This window comes from Guillardia theta (genome assembly GCF_000315625.1).
Source record: "Guillardia theta CCMP2712 unplaced genomic scaffold GUITHscaffold_42, whole genome shotgun sequence".
NCBI classification, from domain to species: domain Eukaryota; class Cryptophyceae; order Pyrenomonadales; family Geminigeraceae; genus Guillardia; species Guillardia theta.
The window spans coordinates 436,033-452,505 of NW_005434632.1; the positions used below are offsets into that span (position 1 = coordinate 436,033).

The 16,473-nt window shown below is 53.9% G+C and overlaps 7 protein-coding genes across 7 annotated transcripts; 6 read left to right on the top strand and 1 right to left on the bottom strand.

Moving 5' to 3' along the window:
* Positions 1–10: 10 nt before the first annotated feature.
* Positions 11–2,690, top strand: GUITHDRAFT_109961 (hypothetical protein; the record flags this gene model as incomplete). The annotated part of the gene is made up of 8 exons (XM_005831100.1): positions 11–277; positions 323–431; positions 486–572; positions 631–685; positions 925–1,020; positions 1,068–1,181; positions 1,244–1,474; positions 1,526–2,690. The coding sequence occupies 8 exons, from the start codon at positions 11–13 to the stop codon at positions 2,688–2,690; spliced, it is 2,124 nt and encodes a 707-aa protein (XP_005831157.1).
* Positions 2,691–2,932: 242 nt separating this feature from the next.
* On the bottom strand, positions 2,933–3,857 carry GUITHDRAFT_109962 (hypothetical protein; the record flags this gene model as incomplete). The annotated part of the gene is made up of 6 exons (XM_005831101.1): positions 2,933–2,964; positions 3,016–3,073; positions 3,126–3,217; positions 3,265–3,346; positions 3,393–3,444; positions 3,493–3,857. 6 exons carry the CDS (start codon positions 3,855–3,857, stop codon positions 2,933–2,935), a joined length of 681 nt encoding a protein of 226 aa, XP_005831158.1.
* Positions 3,856–4,666, top strand: GUITHDRAFT_140012 (hypothetical protein; the record flags this gene model as incomplete). Its single annotated transcript, XM_005831102.1, has 2 exons — positions 3,856–3,991; positions 4,212–4,666. The coding sequence occupies 2 exons, from the start codon at positions 3,856–3,858 to the stop codon at positions 4,664–4,666; spliced, it is 591 nt and encodes a 196-aa protein (XP_005831159.1).
* Positions 4,667–5,308: 642 nt separating this feature from the next.
* On the top strand, positions 5,309–5,860 carry GUITHDRAFT_153083 (hypothetical protein; the record flags this gene model as incomplete). The annotated part of the gene is made up of 2 exons (XM_005831103.1): positions 5,309–5,612; positions 5,644–5,860. Coding segments are annotated over 2 exons (208 nt in total), but the record flags the coding sequence as incomplete, so codon positions are not given.
* A 4,580-nt stretch (positions 5,861–10,440) lies between these two features.
* Positions 10,441–12,044, top strand: GUITHDRAFT_109966 (hypothetical protein; the record flags this gene model as incomplete). The annotated part of the gene is made up of 5 exons (XM_005831104.1): positions 10,441–10,517; positions 10,616–10,702; positions 10,757–11,564; positions 11,631–11,813; positions 11,919–12,044. 5 exons carry the CDS (start codon positions 10,441–10,443, stop codon positions 12,042–12,044), a joined length of 1,281 nt encoding a protein of 426 aa, XP_005831161.1.
* A 200-nt stretch (positions 12,045–12,244) lies between these two features.
* GUITHDRAFT_109967 (hypothetical protein) lies at positions 12,245–12,853 on the top strand (the record flags this gene model as incomplete). Its single annotated transcript, XM_005831105.1, has 2 exons — positions 12,245–12,480; positions 12,541–12,853. The coding sequence occupies 2 exons, from the start codon at positions 12,245–12,247 to the stop codon at positions 12,851–12,853; spliced, it is 549 nt and encodes a 182-aa protein (XP_005831162.1).
* Positions 12,854–14,340: 1,487 nt separating this feature from the next.
* GUITHDRAFT_109968 (hypothetical protein) lies at positions 14,341–16,436 on the top strand (the record flags this gene model as incomplete). Its single annotated transcript, XM_005831106.1, has 11 exons — positions 14,341–14,416; positions 14,468–14,536; positions 14,584–14,801; positions 14,852–14,939; positions 14,988–15,052; positions 15,113–15,219; positions 15,271–15,398; positions 15,453–15,641; positions 15,748–15,816; positions 15,867–16,316; positions 16,369–16,436. 11 exons carry the CDS (start codon positions 14,341–14,343, stop codon positions 16,434–16,436), a joined length of 1,527 nt encoding a protein of 508 aa, XP_005831163.1.
* Between the last annotated feature and the right edge of the window lie 37 nt (positions 16,437–16,473).

The window sequence follows — 16,473 nt, forward strand, 5'->3', positions numbered from 1 at the left end:
GTGCATCGAGATGCAACGGAGACAGGGCGTAAGAGCCAGGCACGATGACGAAAAGAGCTCAGATCAGGACCAGGATGACGACGAGGTCATCGGAGTGAAGTACGGAGACTTTGTGCTTGTAGCTTGTGAAGAAGGGCTGCCATTCATCGCCTTCATCTGCGAGCCTAAGGCTCACATGTGCAAGGGCACTGGGACTGTCAAGGTCATGTGGCTATACAGACAAGACGACGTGGACGCCAAGGTGCTCGTAAGAGAGTCCAAGAGGCTCAAGTGTCAGGTAGGTGGAGGGGTAAATGTAGTAGGGCAGTCACGAGGGCTGCAGCTGCTGGATCGCAACCGGGAGATTTTCTGGAGTTTCCACATGGATGAGTGCCCGTTAGAGAGCATGCTGCGCCATACGAGGGTGCTGGTGCCCTCCAAAGAGCCAGAAGGTCAGTGAAGATGAGAACATGACGAAGTTCTCCTCAACGTGCTGGCGCTCTTAGATCCGGACAAGCATGTGAAGCAAGACGAGATGATGTGCCGCTTTGTGTTTGATCCGATCAAGGAGAAGTTGTCTCATCTGAACTCGAGTAGGGAAAACTCATGCAGCATGCTTCTCTCTGACTTGAGCCTGGTCCTTGTGCGCAGAGCACTGGAGGACCGATTTACAAAACCACATTGAGAGGGCTAAGAGCATCAACAAGTAAGTTCTCTCGTTTGCGAGCCTCTGACTTTTGGATCGACCCTGTTTCATTATCATGACTTCATGTGGCCCACCTCCCTCCCTCCCTCCCTCCCTCCCTCCCTCCCTCCCTCCCTCCCTCCCTCCCTCCCTCCCTCCCTTCTGCTGCACCTCATCCCCTCGCCCCCGGGTCGCAAATGCCTCCAATTTCTGTCTCGCTCCCTCGATTGCCCTTCCTATCTGTTCATACGCGCATCAAGGTATCCGTATGCTATGAAGTCTTCCAAGTCCAAACCCTCGATATTGAAGAAGCCGGCTCGTCGCGAGGATGCTGAAGAGGGGGCGAGTGGTAGCAGGTGTGGACTTGTTCGTGCGGTCAGAATGTGCGTGAAAAACTTTCAAGTGCTCAGAAGAAACCGGTGAAAGAGAGTGAAGAGAGTCGAGCGAAGGCAACGGGCCAAGCAAGTGAGTCTGCTCAAAAGGTTGCAGAGAATGCAGGGCGAGACGCAAAGTCCAGGTAAAAAGGAGGAAGGAGGAGGAGAGGAGGAGAAAAATTTCCTTCTTGTTGACATGTAGCAGGGCTGAAGCTAGGATGATCGAGGCAGCTCTTCGGGCTTCACTTCAAGAACCAACTGCAGCAAGTTCCAAGGGTAGCAGCTTACCTAAGGCGGTCAACACCAAGAAGAATCAGATAGTCCAGAAGGAGAAGAGCAGGGAGGTAGAGGCGAAGCATGTGGAAGAGAGCGTGAGGATTAATCAAAGGAGGAGGAGAATCATTGAGGAATCTGACGATGAGCTTGACAACAAGAGGTAAGACGAAGCTCACACTTACATCTCCCCCCGGTTGACTCGGGCTTGCAGTGAGTCTAGTTCCAAGAGGCTCAAGGGGGCCAACCCGTCAGCGGCGTGGAAGCAGGAGAAGGTACAGGCAAACGTCAAGGACAGCTCCAACGTCGATCCCAAAGGCTCCCAACCCACCAGCTCCCGTGTGTGTAAGTCTGAGGAGGTAGACACGAGGCAGCACGAGCCTCCCAAACGAGGCGAAGGGGCTAAGAAGAAGGTGGGAGGCATAACCGTGCCCATCGTCAAGCTCGAGGAGGAGATCGGCTCGTCCTCTGCTGCTTCCCCGATGCTGATGCACTCGCGGGAGAGTGCGGTACGAGGAAGGCCATGGCTGCTCTCGCGCAAGATGATCCAGGGTGGAGGGTGCGAGCGGATGGTCGCAAAGCAAGGGAACATTCTGCAAGAGCAGCTGGCTGAGGTGACGTGGCAGAGCAACCGGCCGCAGCTGATGTCCAAGGATGCGCATGACGGAGTATCGGAGATCTTGGAGGAGACGAGGGGAGTGAGGCTAGAGGACGTGAGCGCCGTACGGAGGAGCGAGAGGGAGCATGCGAGGGACTGGATGTTCGACAGTGAGGACCTGGGAGGAGCAGGAGGGAAGAAGCTGAAGGAGCCAACGAGGGCGGAAAGGGAGCTGAGGGAGAAGGAGCGATACCTCGGGCATCTGATAGGGAGGGAGACAGCGACGAGACTGAGGGTCAAGGAGCATGCAGTGTATCGCCTGGTGGAGGCCTTGCAAGGCGTCATCAACCAGTCCGACCACTTCGTCGACTTCGCCTGCGGGAACAACAGGTTTGGCAGCATCCTGTGCCAGTGCTTCGGCCTGTCGTGGTCCTCCTACGACGAGGCCGTGCCGGAGGACAGGAACTACATGGGCAAGAGCTGGATGTTAGCTGGGCCCTCAGACGTCCCAGCGAACGTGGTCATAGGGATCTTCCCTCCACTGCACAAGGGACCGATCATGTGTGAGATGTACCTGCAGCATGCTCTCCAATTTCGGCCGAGGCTCCTCGTGCTGCTCGTACCAGCCTCATGCCGCTGGTGCCCGGACAAGAGGAAGTATGAGGAGCTGATGAGGAGGAAGGGCTTCTGCAGCGAGGTGGACTTTGCTACTGAGCAGGGGCATGGAGACCTGGCTCTGCAGCGAGTGAGCCTGGACCTCTTGATCCTCCGGCGGGTATGAGAACCGAGAAGGTCAGAGAGAATGTGATAATGGAAATAGAAATCGGCGATGGCTAGAAAACTGTCCAGCACATACAGCTGGGTGACTTAAAAGCTGGGAAAGAAGTGGGGAAGGGGTGGGGGATCAGTGCTGGCATGTCCTAACTTTCCCCTCCAGCTCTTCCGGCAAATCATGACTGCGATGACTTCATTCTTACAAGATTTCTTCATATTCGTGGCTCGTTGCTCGACGCAAAGTTAAACTCATGCTCCTGATCCTGATCCTGATCCTGATCCTGCAATTCCATACGTCAGCACATAACAACACTACTCCGGTTCCCCCTCACCTCCATCGCTTCCTGCGTTGTCAGTGAGCGGAGTAGGATTGTTCTGCAAGTTGGCATTCTGACAAAGAAAAAAACTGATCAGAGACAGGAGGCATCCACACAAAGATCACGTTGGTCTGCTTCTTGAAGGCCACAATCTCCTGGCAAGGAGGGGTACCCCTACCAACTCCGTGCTTGCCGTCCTTGTCGACTGATCCGGTGCCTTATTACACAGTCAAACACACGAGGCTGTCGACAGGGAGCATTCACAGTCAGGAGAAGTCTCGTCCTTCTCAGCTTCGTCGATGATGGACCCTGCGACGATGCGTGGAGAAAGCTTGCCGTTCACTACCTGCGACCGCCGTCAGGTTGTCACACTGTTGTGCTGCTTTTCCTACAGCCATGGTGGGAGCGTTCTCGAGCTCCTTCTCATAGTTTCCTGTCACACCACTGCATGCGCGTTACTCTGAAAGTGGGCGTGACGGCAGCGCAAGATACCTGGTGATGTACTTGGATTCCGCCCTGTAGTTAGGGAGAGATCCTCGCAACCAGGCCGCCCGCTTGTCGTCCAGACCGTCCAACACCTTCTGATACATCTTGGCACCGACCTTTCCGGTCACATCGATGTTGTCCTTGTTGGCAGCGTCAATGATGGCGTCAGCTACCGTCGCATCGTCCGAATGTGACCCGTCAACGTTGTTGAACTCTTCCGTCATAGTCTTCTCCATGGTTGGCCCGTTGGCTCCCATGATCGCCTGTGCCTCTACCTCATCCGTGGGAACGGAGCCAGTTATAGTGCCAGCTTGGTTGGCAGGCAGATTGTTAAGCTCATTATTGACATCGTTCTGGGCTTCATCCACCATGTTCTGGCCAACGACTATGTCTTCAAGAGCGGTACGTCTGACCTTAGAGCCGTCCTGGGTTGAGAGCGCGATGACAACGAGGCCGATCAGAATCACTGAAGTTGCGGCAGCAAAGAATTTCCTTTGGCAAACAAGTTAGTTACGCGGAGAGGAACATGCCAGAGAAAATTCCAAGGACGGTTAACAAGAAGTCGGCAAGATACGAAGAACGATCACTATTGTTGTAGTAGAGATCATCATTATGTCATGACATGCTTTCATCCCATCTTTCGATCATCATTTCCATCTCCACGACCTCACCAACTTAAGAACCACGTCTCTATCCATTGCGACACTCTCGTCCCATCACATTAGACAACAACAACAACAACAACAACAACAACAACAACAACAACAACAACAACAACAACAACAACAACAACAACAACAACAACAACAACAACAACAACAACAACAACAACAACAACAACAACAACAACAACAACAACAACAACAACAACAACAACAACAACAACAACAACAACAACAACAACAACAACAACAACAACAACAACAACAACAACAACAACAACAACAACAACAACAACAACAACAACAACAACAAGGACATCAGACTATCTGCATCAGTCTCGTGCATGGCAATCATCACGCTTCTCCTCTGTCGCTTCTCTCTCCTCACCTTCCATCTTTCCTTCCCCCTCGGATCTCCGCCAAGGGCGCCGTCAGGTGCTCCATTGTCATTGTCACCCGAAATAGCACTGATGACCCCTGTTACTCATCAGTACCCCGAACTGTCCATCTTCGCCTGAGCCTAGTATCATTCTATAGGATACTAGGGGCTCAGGTCCTATCCTTTGCTAGTACGGTACTACCCGATGATCCAACATTGCCGCTTCGGACCCCACCCCACTGGGCCGGGCCCGGCCGGGCCCGGTGACTCATGAGTCAGTGAGAGAGGCCCGGCGGCGCCGCGGGGCCGGCTGCCGGCCGCGCGGGCGCTGCGGGGGGCACTCTGAGTGACTGCAGCACTGTCCGACCGGGGCCAGGCTTGCGGAAAAAGTAATCGTACCTAACTTTGAGTAAAGACTGAGTCACTCAGTGAGTTTAGTGATACTATGATAATGCCGGCCCCCCCCCCGCCAGCCTGCCAGTCGGATACTAACCGATCATGGCACTGCCGCAGGAGCAAAACTAGCCTTGTCAGACATCCCTGAGTCAAGTCACTAGAACTTCAGGCGGCCGCCGGCCGAGTCGGAGGCTCGGAGACTGCGGCAGTGCTCAGTAATCTTTACGTGACTGAACTTTGAGTAAAAGTGACGGTGAGCCGCTCACCGTGAATCAGTATAAGAGAGAAAAAAAAAACGGCGTAGGGGGCTTCAAGTGACTTCAGGCGCGAGCCAAGGGGGCTCTAGCGCGGCCCACTAGGTCACTTTTCTTTACTCAAAGTTAAGTTAAAAATCAGTACGAGGACAATCAGGAGAGTCGAGGAGGCTTGACCCTGACACTGTCGCACAGGCCAAACGGCGAGAAGAGAAAAGACAGCGAGAACCAAACCCAATCCTGCCAACTGCTGTCCCCCAAACTTAACTGATACCTTCACTTAACTGCGCGCTGGACAATACCCCCCCGCCGCCATGCCAGCGATGTCGCGGTGGCCGCCGCCGAAGGAATGAGACGCATACCGGGATGCACCCGCGATGATGGCAGCGTAGGACAGGGAGGCCTTGAGCTGACGAAAGATCCTGGACCGGATGCGTTTGCAAGTCGGATCACCTGAGACGTCTTGCGAGGCCGAGAGACCATCCAGCGCTGCCGTTTCCTTGTTCGCCGAGCGATCCGCCAGCCACCACAGAAAGCGCAACGCATCGTCCTGCAAGAGGCCATCAGTGCTGGCGATGATGGGAAGAAAGGCCTTTGGCGGGACGTGCTGAGCATATGCATTACGATGCCCTCGGATCTTCCGCTGTGCTGCCGCTTGCAGTTTGCTCCGAGCGAGGTCCGGTATTCCATCATTGTCAAAAACATGTGACATGCTGAAGTCCAGGATTAACCCATGCCATCCGCCTCCAGTAGCCATCAGTTGTGGAAGTTCAAAGTCCCCTACATGATGATCTTCAGGGCCATGTTGGGAAACGTTCTGCCTGGTGCCGGGTACGCCCTGCACATGGACGCGGCATCTCACTCCGGAATCTTTGATGAGGGTACTGAGGACGGCATTGCACTTCTCATGCGCATCAGTCCATAACTGGCTGCGGTGCCTGCAGGTTGCCATGTGTGTGGTCCCCCCAGGATGACGGAGAAGATGATGGCATCTATCGCAGTGCGGCGGGAGGTCAACCGGCAATCCATGAAGAAAACTTGTCAGCGGCAGCCACCAAGCTGATGGGCTGCTGCTCAAAGATCCCAAGGTTTGTACTTTCCATGATCGAGTGCCAAATCGTGCGCTGAGGGGTAAACTGAGACAGAAGTTCATCAACCGGGTGGGCTGGTACTCGAAGGGGAGTAGAGAAGCTGGAGTGGTGTGCCAACAAAGATCTCTGGCGCTCAGAAAGGTGAGCCCGAATACTGCGGAACCGAGGAAACTCCGAGAGGAACTGAGCCGTGAGCTCCCGCTGGGCGGGGATGAAAAGCGCACTGCCCGACGTCCCAAATAATTCCGGCGAGGGGGTCCAGCCATTGTCGCACGCCTGAGGAAGCTCCGCCAAGGAGGTGTACGCCGAGATGCCCTGCTCCATCAAGTGCCTGTGAGTGTCTAAGAAGGCAGCCAGCATGGGGACAACATCCCCAGCGTCCGCTTGCTGCGGTTGGCGGATTCGAAGCTCAGTGTCAGAATTGATCCGGTGGAAAAGTGGCGGTGTAGGTAACATCCAATGCTGGAAGATGGCAATTTCACCCGCCCATTTGAGAAACTTGGCAGTCGCCGACCAGAATGCGGTGTGGGCCACGCCCTCCTGCGGGGTGAACCCATCTCCTCCAGCACTATAAGGCAACTGACGTTTGAAATAGGCAAAGTGAAGGTCAGATGGAGGGGTGTCAGGGGCAGGTTGCAGGTCAGATAAACCCTCCTGTGCCTGGTTCTGTGGCCACTGAAACACCTTCGCCAGGAGACGGAGATTCGCGACGTCAAAGCACTTGCACTGGGCAGCTGTCAAGGCCGGGGAGATTCCACGCAAGAAGTATTGGAGGGTGGGAACGTGGGTCGTTTTCAAGAGCTGCTTGAGACCCAACGCAATGGGAAATTGTTCCAACTGGGTCAATTCAGCATTGAGGGCATTCACCTTGGCAGTGATAAACTCTTGCTGGAAGGACTGAGATCCTATCGGGATACCTCCAAGGATGATCCCCTGGCCGCGGAAGGCAAACTGCTGCAAGCCCGGGTACCTGCTGCAAATATGCTCTTGGATGGCTTGTTGCTGACTAGATTGAAGTTCGCACCAGGACGAGGAGAATATCTGCGAATCTCTGGGTTGAATCTCCAATCCTAGCTCTTGTTTTAAAGTATCAACCAGCGATGCAGTGGCCTGTGCGGCAACTGAGAGCTTTCCAATAACAGCCATGTTATCCGCATAGGCCGGGAAGACACAGTCGGGAAAGGTCTCTGCGACTTTGACCAGGGAAGGGAAGGTGGTGTGCGCAAAGAGAGCCATCGCCAAGGGGTCCCCCTGAGAAACTCCCGTGGTGGCCGAAAAAGCCCGAGTCTCTCGCTGATGTTTCAGAAATAACTTACCTGCCTGGCCATAATATTGATGAACATACGGAAGGACTCCTTGGGAAAAGTTTTCACAACGATGCTCGGGAGCAAGGAGGATGTCAAATAGCCGTTGGCGAGAGATCTCATTGAAGGCATTTCTTGCGTCGATCATGATGATTACCGTGGGATCAAAATTATCAGACTCACCTTCGCCCTGGTCTGGGAATGGGTTGGCAAAAGAATAGGGTCCTAACAGGCATTCGATGGTCTTGCAGAATTTGAGGCAACCTTCCTCCAGACCCACGCAAAATTGCAGGACCCGAGAGTGACTGAGGGTGAAGTGGCTCTCTAAAGATTTTCGGTAGAAACGACAGAAGATGCTAGACACAATCCTTCGCTCCAGGTCCCCTATCACAATAGGTCGGATTCCGCTCTTTTCCACTGACTTGGCAGCAGGAATGAATCGCCCCCCTCTGGTGTATTCCTCGAGGAAAGCGCCCGAAGGGATTCCCAGCGCGATCGGCTTCAATATGAGGTTAATGTATCGCTGTTTGTGATCATCATGCAGTCTGAGAATGTGTCGCAGGTGCTGGAACGGTCGCCAACCAAATTGATCAGGGGCCGAGGAAGCAGTGAATCGCCGCAGGAATTTCCCTACCTCTCGCTGATCTAAAATCTTGTCAAGCAACGAGACCGGTTCATCGGCGATGGCATCGTCGAGCTGAGCACTTAGCATTTGCCTTGAGGAGCCGACTGCGTCTAGGAGTGTTGGAGGAATGGGGTCCAGTCTCGTCGGAAATTTCTCACGAGTTTGCTGCCATAGCTGCTCAAATGGATCTGGGGAGAGGCCATGGCCCACAAGCGCCTGTCGAGCTTTCTTCATATCTCGATTTTGGTAATGCTCAACAGCCGAGAGGATTTTCCTTTTCTCGAACTGCTCGCTCTCCATCACTGGCTGCTGCACGCCCTCTCTCGCACGGTCAGGTCCTTGTGGGCGACCTGCATTTTGACGGTTAGGTTGTTGGCGCCTACCTTGCGGTGCCCGCGGTCTCGTGCCTCGTCCCGACCCAGTTAGTCCCGCCGTGGGCTGCTGCGTGACATCCTGCGGATCTCCACCGCTGCCAACCGCTGGGCCGTCTTGGTCAAAGGAAACACCCTCTTCTAGTTTCAGCAATGTCCCCCAACGCCCTTGGAGGAAATGGTGGATACGGTAGCTCACATCTCGGTTTTGTCGCGAGATTGCAAGAACTGGATTCACTCTCAGCAGGAGCAGTGGGAGACAATGCCACAAGCTCCGGATAATCTAGGCTTCCTCGCAATGCAAGTCAGGGTAACCTTGTAGCAGGTCTAACGTAAACTGTAGCGCACTCTTCCATTTATCAATCGTCTGGCGATTGGGGTGTTTGATGGTTGTAATGGAAGGATTACGAGCCAGGAGTGCCGGAAGCTTATGTGGTCCCTGTTGAGCAAAGAGAGGGAGGGCTCTGTGCCAATTCGACGTACCACAAGGCATGTCTTGCGGACGCAGATTATGAAAGTAAGCCGCTGCGCTAGATTGCGTGCCAGGGTCCTCTGGGAAAAGATTTGCCGGTTGAGGAGGGGGCGGTGGGGGTGTAGGATTGACCGTAGGCTGATCGGTGGGTGTCCGCTGGGAGATGGATCGGCGAAATCTTGCCTGCTTCCGAGGTCTTTGGTTCCCCGAACCTCCTCCAGATCCAGCGGCGGAGGAGGCAAAGTCATCCTGCGGAGGAGACGCTGCAGAAAGAGATTGCCCTGCCAGCATGTCAGGAGTCCGTAGGGGTTCCTGCTGTGAGCGTGGCTCAGAGTCAGAGGAGCTCTCTGGGGACACAAGGCCTGTGTAGGAAAGTGGGACGACGAGCCCGGCATGCCAGTCAGTAGAGGATCAACAACAGAACTGTGAGGACGGAGGACGGCAGGCCGCTTGTGCCGCGCCATGATGTCTCACAGTGATGATGGAAGTGAGAGCGGATCTTCACGCTTCCCTTGTCGCTGTTCCCTCGCTCTCGCCGTCACCACCGAAATGAAAGTGGCGAGTAGGCGCATTTCCACTCACTTACGCCTGTCCGATTGCCAGGTAGTAGGCTAGAATAACGAACTTCCGAAGTTCCGGAATCCGATCACGGTGCCCTGGCAACTTGTTTACTACTGGCAGGCCTGATTGAGGAGGGGCGGCTCATGTCGACCGGCCGATCCGGTAGTAGCATAACTAGGGATCCACACGACAGTGACCGTCACATATAAGTGATATGAAACTCCAACGACCCCTTGCGGCCACCACAGCCGGAGGCTCCGAGTCGGGGTACGGTCGCTGTCACCAGTCACTTTACGTGTTTCGAATCATTCGGTACCGTAGTAGTACGGTGGGTCCGTGGGTTTACATCATCATCTTAAAACATTGTCTCATGACACGCCAACATGGGATCCGATCATCATGCGTCAGGGTCTGTGTATTCAATCCTGATTCGTTGGTTGAAGCGGTGGAAGGTGAGGGGTACTCCAAAGCTCGATGTCCCAATCTTGGTTGGCGACAAGTTCCTACCAAGAAGTACTACTAGCTAGTAGTTTACTACTGTACCGGCGGTGCCTGTGCTTCCGAGGCTCGGACCGAGACCTTGTCGGAAGTTCCGCGCGTTCGGCAGATCCCGAAAAAAAACATTGAGGCTTTTTAAAAGCAGGTCATTGCGGAAGGATGGAAGTGATGAGCACGGGGAGTGGTTAGAGGCTCAAGAAGCAGAGCCTGGCAGACAGCTGAAGAGAGTATGATGATGACAGTGTGATGAGATAGATAGCCCCGTAGCTTGCACTTGTCAAACCTCATAATCCAAGAAAATGTTGGCTCACTGACTCACCTACAGGCATATCAGCGCGAGCATGACCAAGATCAAGTTTGCTTGCATACCATGCATGGATGCGAAAGTAAAGTGTGACAACTTCCAGCCATGCTCGAGGTGAGGACCAGTAAGAGAGGAGGTGCCATTTGTTTTATCGTGTCGTGTTTGGAGTGAAGCGACTCTTTTCTCAACTTGTCATGTGATGGCGGATGCAGATGCGTCAAGCACAACGTGCAAGGGCTTTGTGTCAGACTAAGAGGAGCCAAGCCCTCATCCTCGAGGAGCTTGGTCGCTTGCGATGCGTGCAGAAGATCCAAGGTCAGGTGCGACGAGGGTCGACCCTGCTCACGCTGCAGGGCTCGATCGAGAGAGGAGGAGTGCATGTACGAGGATATGGAGCTGATCGTCATAGACGACGGGAGGAAGGATGAGGAGCATTTAGACCTTGTGCTAGTGCATGAGAGGAGGCGGATGGGAGAGCTATGGGTGGAGAGACCGCTGGACTTCTGGATCCGAAGCATGTCGTTCGACAAGCCGTCAGCTCTACGGGAGCAGATGAACTCAATGGGGTGGCCGGATCGCGTGCTGGCGAGGCACTGGGAGTTCGGCTTCAGCTCGCAGGAGCTGATGAACACCTTCCTCTGTCTTCCTCCCTACCTGCAGCAGGTGACGCGACGAGCGCTGCATGCGGTAGAGATCATCGTGGCAGACAAGATGGAGAGAAGTCGGGGATGGCAAGACCAACTGCTGATGGAAGGAGGCGAGACGGAGACGAAGCCAGACCTGGAGGTAGACCGAGCCTTCTACGACCAGCAGAGCTTCGGGGTGGTGAAGCAGCATCTGCATCCGTCGACGGGGCAGCGAGCGCACGTGTTTGTTTCCGATGCCACGTCGAGGCTTGTAGGACTGCATGCGGAGGAGCTGCTGGCGAGGATAGCAAACAGAGAGCTGTCCTTGCTCTCAACTGAGTTCACCTACTTCTGTTACGTGATGTTCGGTACCTGGTCCTTTGCAGTCAGACCGGGGCAGCCGATGGCCTTGTTGATGAGGCTTCGAAACTTCAGAGACGAGACGGGAACAGAGTGTGTGGTCGCGAGGTTGATACAGCAGCAGGAGTTCGATAGCTACGGGCGACCAAGAGCGATAAGGACTTTCCTAGTCCCGGTGAGTCGAGGGGAGGGGAGAGAGAGTAGAGAGCTGAAGCCAGGGGTGGTGCTTGTTTGGATACAGGGGTCAAGTGAGGGTACCGATCTAACATCCCCTGCTTCCTGCGGGGCACTGCAGGTTGACAGGGAGGAGTACAAATCAGCTCAGGTGCCGTCAGACAGGTCGACTTCGAGTATCCAGAGGTTCTTGAACGCCGGACGAGACTACGAGACATGGACCAACGACTTCGTGTCCGACCTGTACGCGGTGAGAACTTCTTTGGGGAAAGGGAGGGAAGGGAGGGAGAGTAGCAGCATGCTGACTGTGCACGTACGGTGATGACTGCAGGAAGAGACAATCCTTGGAATGCAGAAGTCGAAGGAAGGGATGGAGCGTCTGTACGCGCTAGGCAGAGAACTTGAGAGGATGTACCAGCCGTTCCTGGAGCTGGCGGAGAAGATACTGCAGGAAAGAGTCGGCGAATCATCATGTAGCTAGACAATGAGATCTGAGAACACTACCGTACCGTTCGGTAAAAAGACCTGGGATGACTCGTGACCAGCGGCCCGGGGGGCAGCCCGGCTGAGGGCCGCTGACGCCGGTCACTGGGGTGTATCATCCACAGCTGCGGCTCGATCCACCACGGTAGACCGTCCCTCGGACACTCAGATGATTTGGGGCCTCTTCCAGTCCCCGACATGATCAGAGCAAGGCCTACTAGCAACGCCTACGCGCGCTCGGAGGACAACAGCCTCGACAACAACAACAAGATCTCGCTCACCGACCCCGTGCCGAGGGACGACGGCTCGTATCCGCCGTTGACCGACATCTCCGACATCTTCCAGCAGGTGGAGAACTACATCCTGAGCGGCGACGTCAGGCCTGGCGTGAAGCGGACGGAGAAGGCGCTCCTCTCCTTCTCGATGACTCGCTGGTGACCGACTTCCTGGGGCTCGGGTCAGCCTACTTCGACCCCTCCCTCGGGGTTCTGCAGCACACCCTCCCCAACCTCGCAAGTTTACTTCCTAGTAAACTTAGAGACTTCTATCTTCTGCTTCTCTATCTTCTTCATCCTTACTTTACTCGTGTCGTTGACAATCTCTGTGTTGTGTATACAACACTCCTCCTTCTTCAACGCCGAGCTCGACCGCATCCTCGGGCCCGTGCTGCACCCGGACGAGGAGCTGGCGGACTGGGGCTACCTGGGCCTGCAGTACGAGTACAGTGACGGTGCCTTCGAGTCAGGCTACGCCTCCCTGGCCGAACTGGCCTCGGCAGCATTCGCCAGACCCGCTGTCTCAACGTGAACTTCAACACGACCGAGCCCGGCGTCTCACAGAACCTGGTCTCGCCGCAGGTTGAGCTCTGCGCGCAGGACGGGAGCTGCGAAGTAACTGCTATCATTTTGCTCCCAAGCGTCTCATCAGCTGAGAAACATCTCGATAAACTCGGAACTTCGCTGCATCAGGAATTGGGATTAGTCAAATTAAAATTACGATCAGTCAAATTAAAATTACGATCAGTCAAATTAAAATTGGGTGCCGACGGCAGAAAACTTTAGTCGTACAATTTCAGCGAGAACAACAAGAGAATTCGAATGTGCAGGATGCACAATTATATATCACCAGCAACACGGACTTGGCTCGTTCTTTCTAGCAGCTTGAATTGAATCCTGATCATCGATATCTTACGTGCTTTATTACAAAGTTGCGAAAAATCGAGTTTACGAAACTTCCATTTGGTTTAATTCATTCTGATAATCAGTTTCAAAAATTCTCAGAGAATGTATTGACTGGAATTGACAAGTGTTTCTTAGTGTTATGTTGACGATGTAGTGATGGTCTCATATGGTACACTGGAGCATCACAAGCAATTGATTCATTGCTCGTTGTTGCAATCAATTGCTCATGTTGCGCTTTCGAGAGGAGAAATTGTTCGTCAAAAAGAAAAAGTGTTATTAGGAGATAAAATCTCCTAATTTCTGAATTTCTTAGGTTTCAGAATCCTCTCAGCGATTTACGCCACCTACACCGATGTCCCGCTCAGCCCGGCTGGCTCCCAGTGAACGAGTCGGGCAGTGTGCCAGGCTCAGTCCGGACGGAGTCGTGAGCCGCGCGGCCCGGCCGCCGGCCACCCCCGCGGCCGGGGCCCGGGCGGCCCGGAAACTGTCGGAACTGAAGTTGCCCGGGCCTACCCGGACTTGACAGTAGACATCTGGGGCCTCTCCCAGTGAAGGGGCAGCATGGCGGTGAGGATGAGCCGAGACGGAGCCGACCGTGCCATGGAAGATGAGAGCGATGGAGAGGGAGGGGACCTGAAGGAAGGGGAAGAAGGAGAGGAAGGGAGAGGGAGAGGGAGAGGGAGAGGAATGAACGGGGATAGGCAAAGGAAGGAAGAGGAAGGGAGAGGAATGAACAGGGATAGGCAAACGAAGGAAGAGGATAGGAAGCAAAGAGGAGAGGAACGGAAGAGAAGAAGAGAACGCTGAAGCAGTTGACATACATGCAAAGAGATCGTCAAGAAGGAGAGAAGAGAAGAAAGAGAGATAAGAAGCGGTTTCCAAGCTAGCTGCGATCAAAGTTGATGAATGACGAGAAGAGCAACAAACTGATTGATAGGACAAGATATGATGAACACGGCATTACTGTCGTTCTGACACTTCCTTCAGCTTTCATGCACGAGGATGGATTGAGTTCAAAGAAATGATCGCGTAAACAAGATGGGACTACGTTTCAACTTCTTTGCATGCAATCTTCTGATTATACAAACTCTGATAATCATAGCTTATGGCATCATGACAAGACACGATGGGTATGGCACACAGCAGAAGATTGATCCGGCCAGGCAAGCGCAGCTCGATCAAGCTCAAGGTCTGTACCTCTTGTTCCCGTTGCACTTGCTAGGTCACGCGCTGCTAACAGCTCTCCGCCCACCCACGCCTGCTCCCCAAGAGTCTGAGTACGGTCAGCCCGACATGCCCTTCATGTTCGGTTCGTGTGACCAAGACTTGACGTCTCCCTCATGACTCGTGCCTCAGATTTGAACATGTATACCTTCCTCGGCATGTGCCTCACCATGACGTTCCTGAGGAAATACGCCTACACCTCTCTCACCATGTCCTTCTTGATGAGCTGCCTGGCGCAAGAGTGGTGCTCGCTCTTGCTGCAATGGATCGACGCCTCCTACTGTGAGAGCTTGAAAACCAAGTTTGCGCTGGTTGGATGTCCGTACAGTAAGAACCCAAGTCTCACTCAGGTATCGCCAAGAAGAAGCTTCGCTTCTGTCTCAAGTTTCTTGCTTCACAGTTTGAAAACTATCAACGTACACGCGCCTGCACGTGCAGTGGACTATCAAGCATAAATGGCTTGCCGCCTTTAGCCCTCCAGATTTCAGGTGAGATGCAGTCGGGTCAAGCAGATAGTCCTGACACCTTGTCAAAAGATTTCTTGAAGGGTCAGTATGGAGTTGTTGCTGTCTTGGTCTCCTACGGTGCCCTATTGGGGAAGGTCCTTCTATCTGCAAAACCAAGATTTTGCTCTCCTCTGACGTACCGTCGACGACTGTAGGTGAATCCGCAGCAGATGATGCTGATAGTTGTCATCAACGTTGGAGCCTATTGCGGGAACAAGTTCTTAAGCGTCGATTATCGAGGAGGCGTAGACAACACTGGGAGGTAGGCGCTAGATCTCGAAGCCTTGTAGGAGCCTTCTGAACTTGGGCCTAGTCTTTACACCACCCACATCTTTGGAGCTGCTTATGGTATCGGATGTGCCATCGTCGTATCAGGCAAAGGTCTGAGCAAGAACCCGGACAACTCATCGCGATATCAGAGCAACAATTACGCCATCCTGGGTGCGACGAAGTGTCTTCAAGTGACGTCGCGATGCCCTGACGACGACGTTGCAGGGTCTCTGTTCATGTTTGTGACGTTCCCTTCCTTCAACTCCTACTGGGCCCCTGCCTCCTTGAGGGTGTTCGTGGCGACCAACACGTTCGCTGCTATGATGGCGGGAGGAATGTTCAACTTCATATGGGCAAATTTGGTCTACCCTGAGGGCCCTACAGTCATGCACCTCCAAGACGGAGTACTTGCGGGTAGGCTGAGCCCCCCCCTTCCCTGCCTCCCATAGAACCTGACTTGTGCCGACCCCTCCTCCTTCCTCTCCTCCCTAGAGCCCTTGACTCTTGACACTCCGTGCAGCTGGAGTAGCCGCGTCGACTCCAGCGTGTATGTTCATCGATCCAGTGTTTATGATGTTGGTCGGTGCTGGTACGACGACGAAGGCATCTGCTGGAGGTTGAGACTGACAGTCATGGCAGGGGGAACGCTGTTAGCAACCCTCTCGTTCCATTACCTGCAGCCCATCATCGCGGATCAGGACACACAGGGGATCGCGAGCCTGCACCTGATCCCTGGGCTCTGGGGGGCGACGGTTATGATCTTTGTGTGCATCTTTGGGATCGACAACAACACTGTGGTGCGTCTCATGGAGCAACAAGAGTTATCACTCTCCCTGCTCAACCTGCTGCAGACGCTCCGGAACGCGGACCTGATTGACACCATCATGCCGCATTACGGAGACAAATGGGCTTCGACCGAGACGCAGACCATCATCGTTGCTTTCAGCATCTTCGTCGGAGGATTGTCAGGAGCAGCTACGGGAGTCGTTGCCAAGCTAACATGTTCGAAGTCAATCTTTCATTACAAGAGCACTGACTCTTGTTGGTTCACAGCAAAAATCTCCATTGGAGGAAGCTATTCGGATCATGGTGACATATGGTGACTGCCGAGGAAAATTCCGCTGACATGTGCTTGTCGCAGTTTTCTGGATCGTTCCAGACGACTTCACTCACATCGGTGAGGATGATGCTGGCGAGAAGGTTCTGTAGAAGAAAGCAATCTTATCGAGAGCTGGCCAACCCTCCC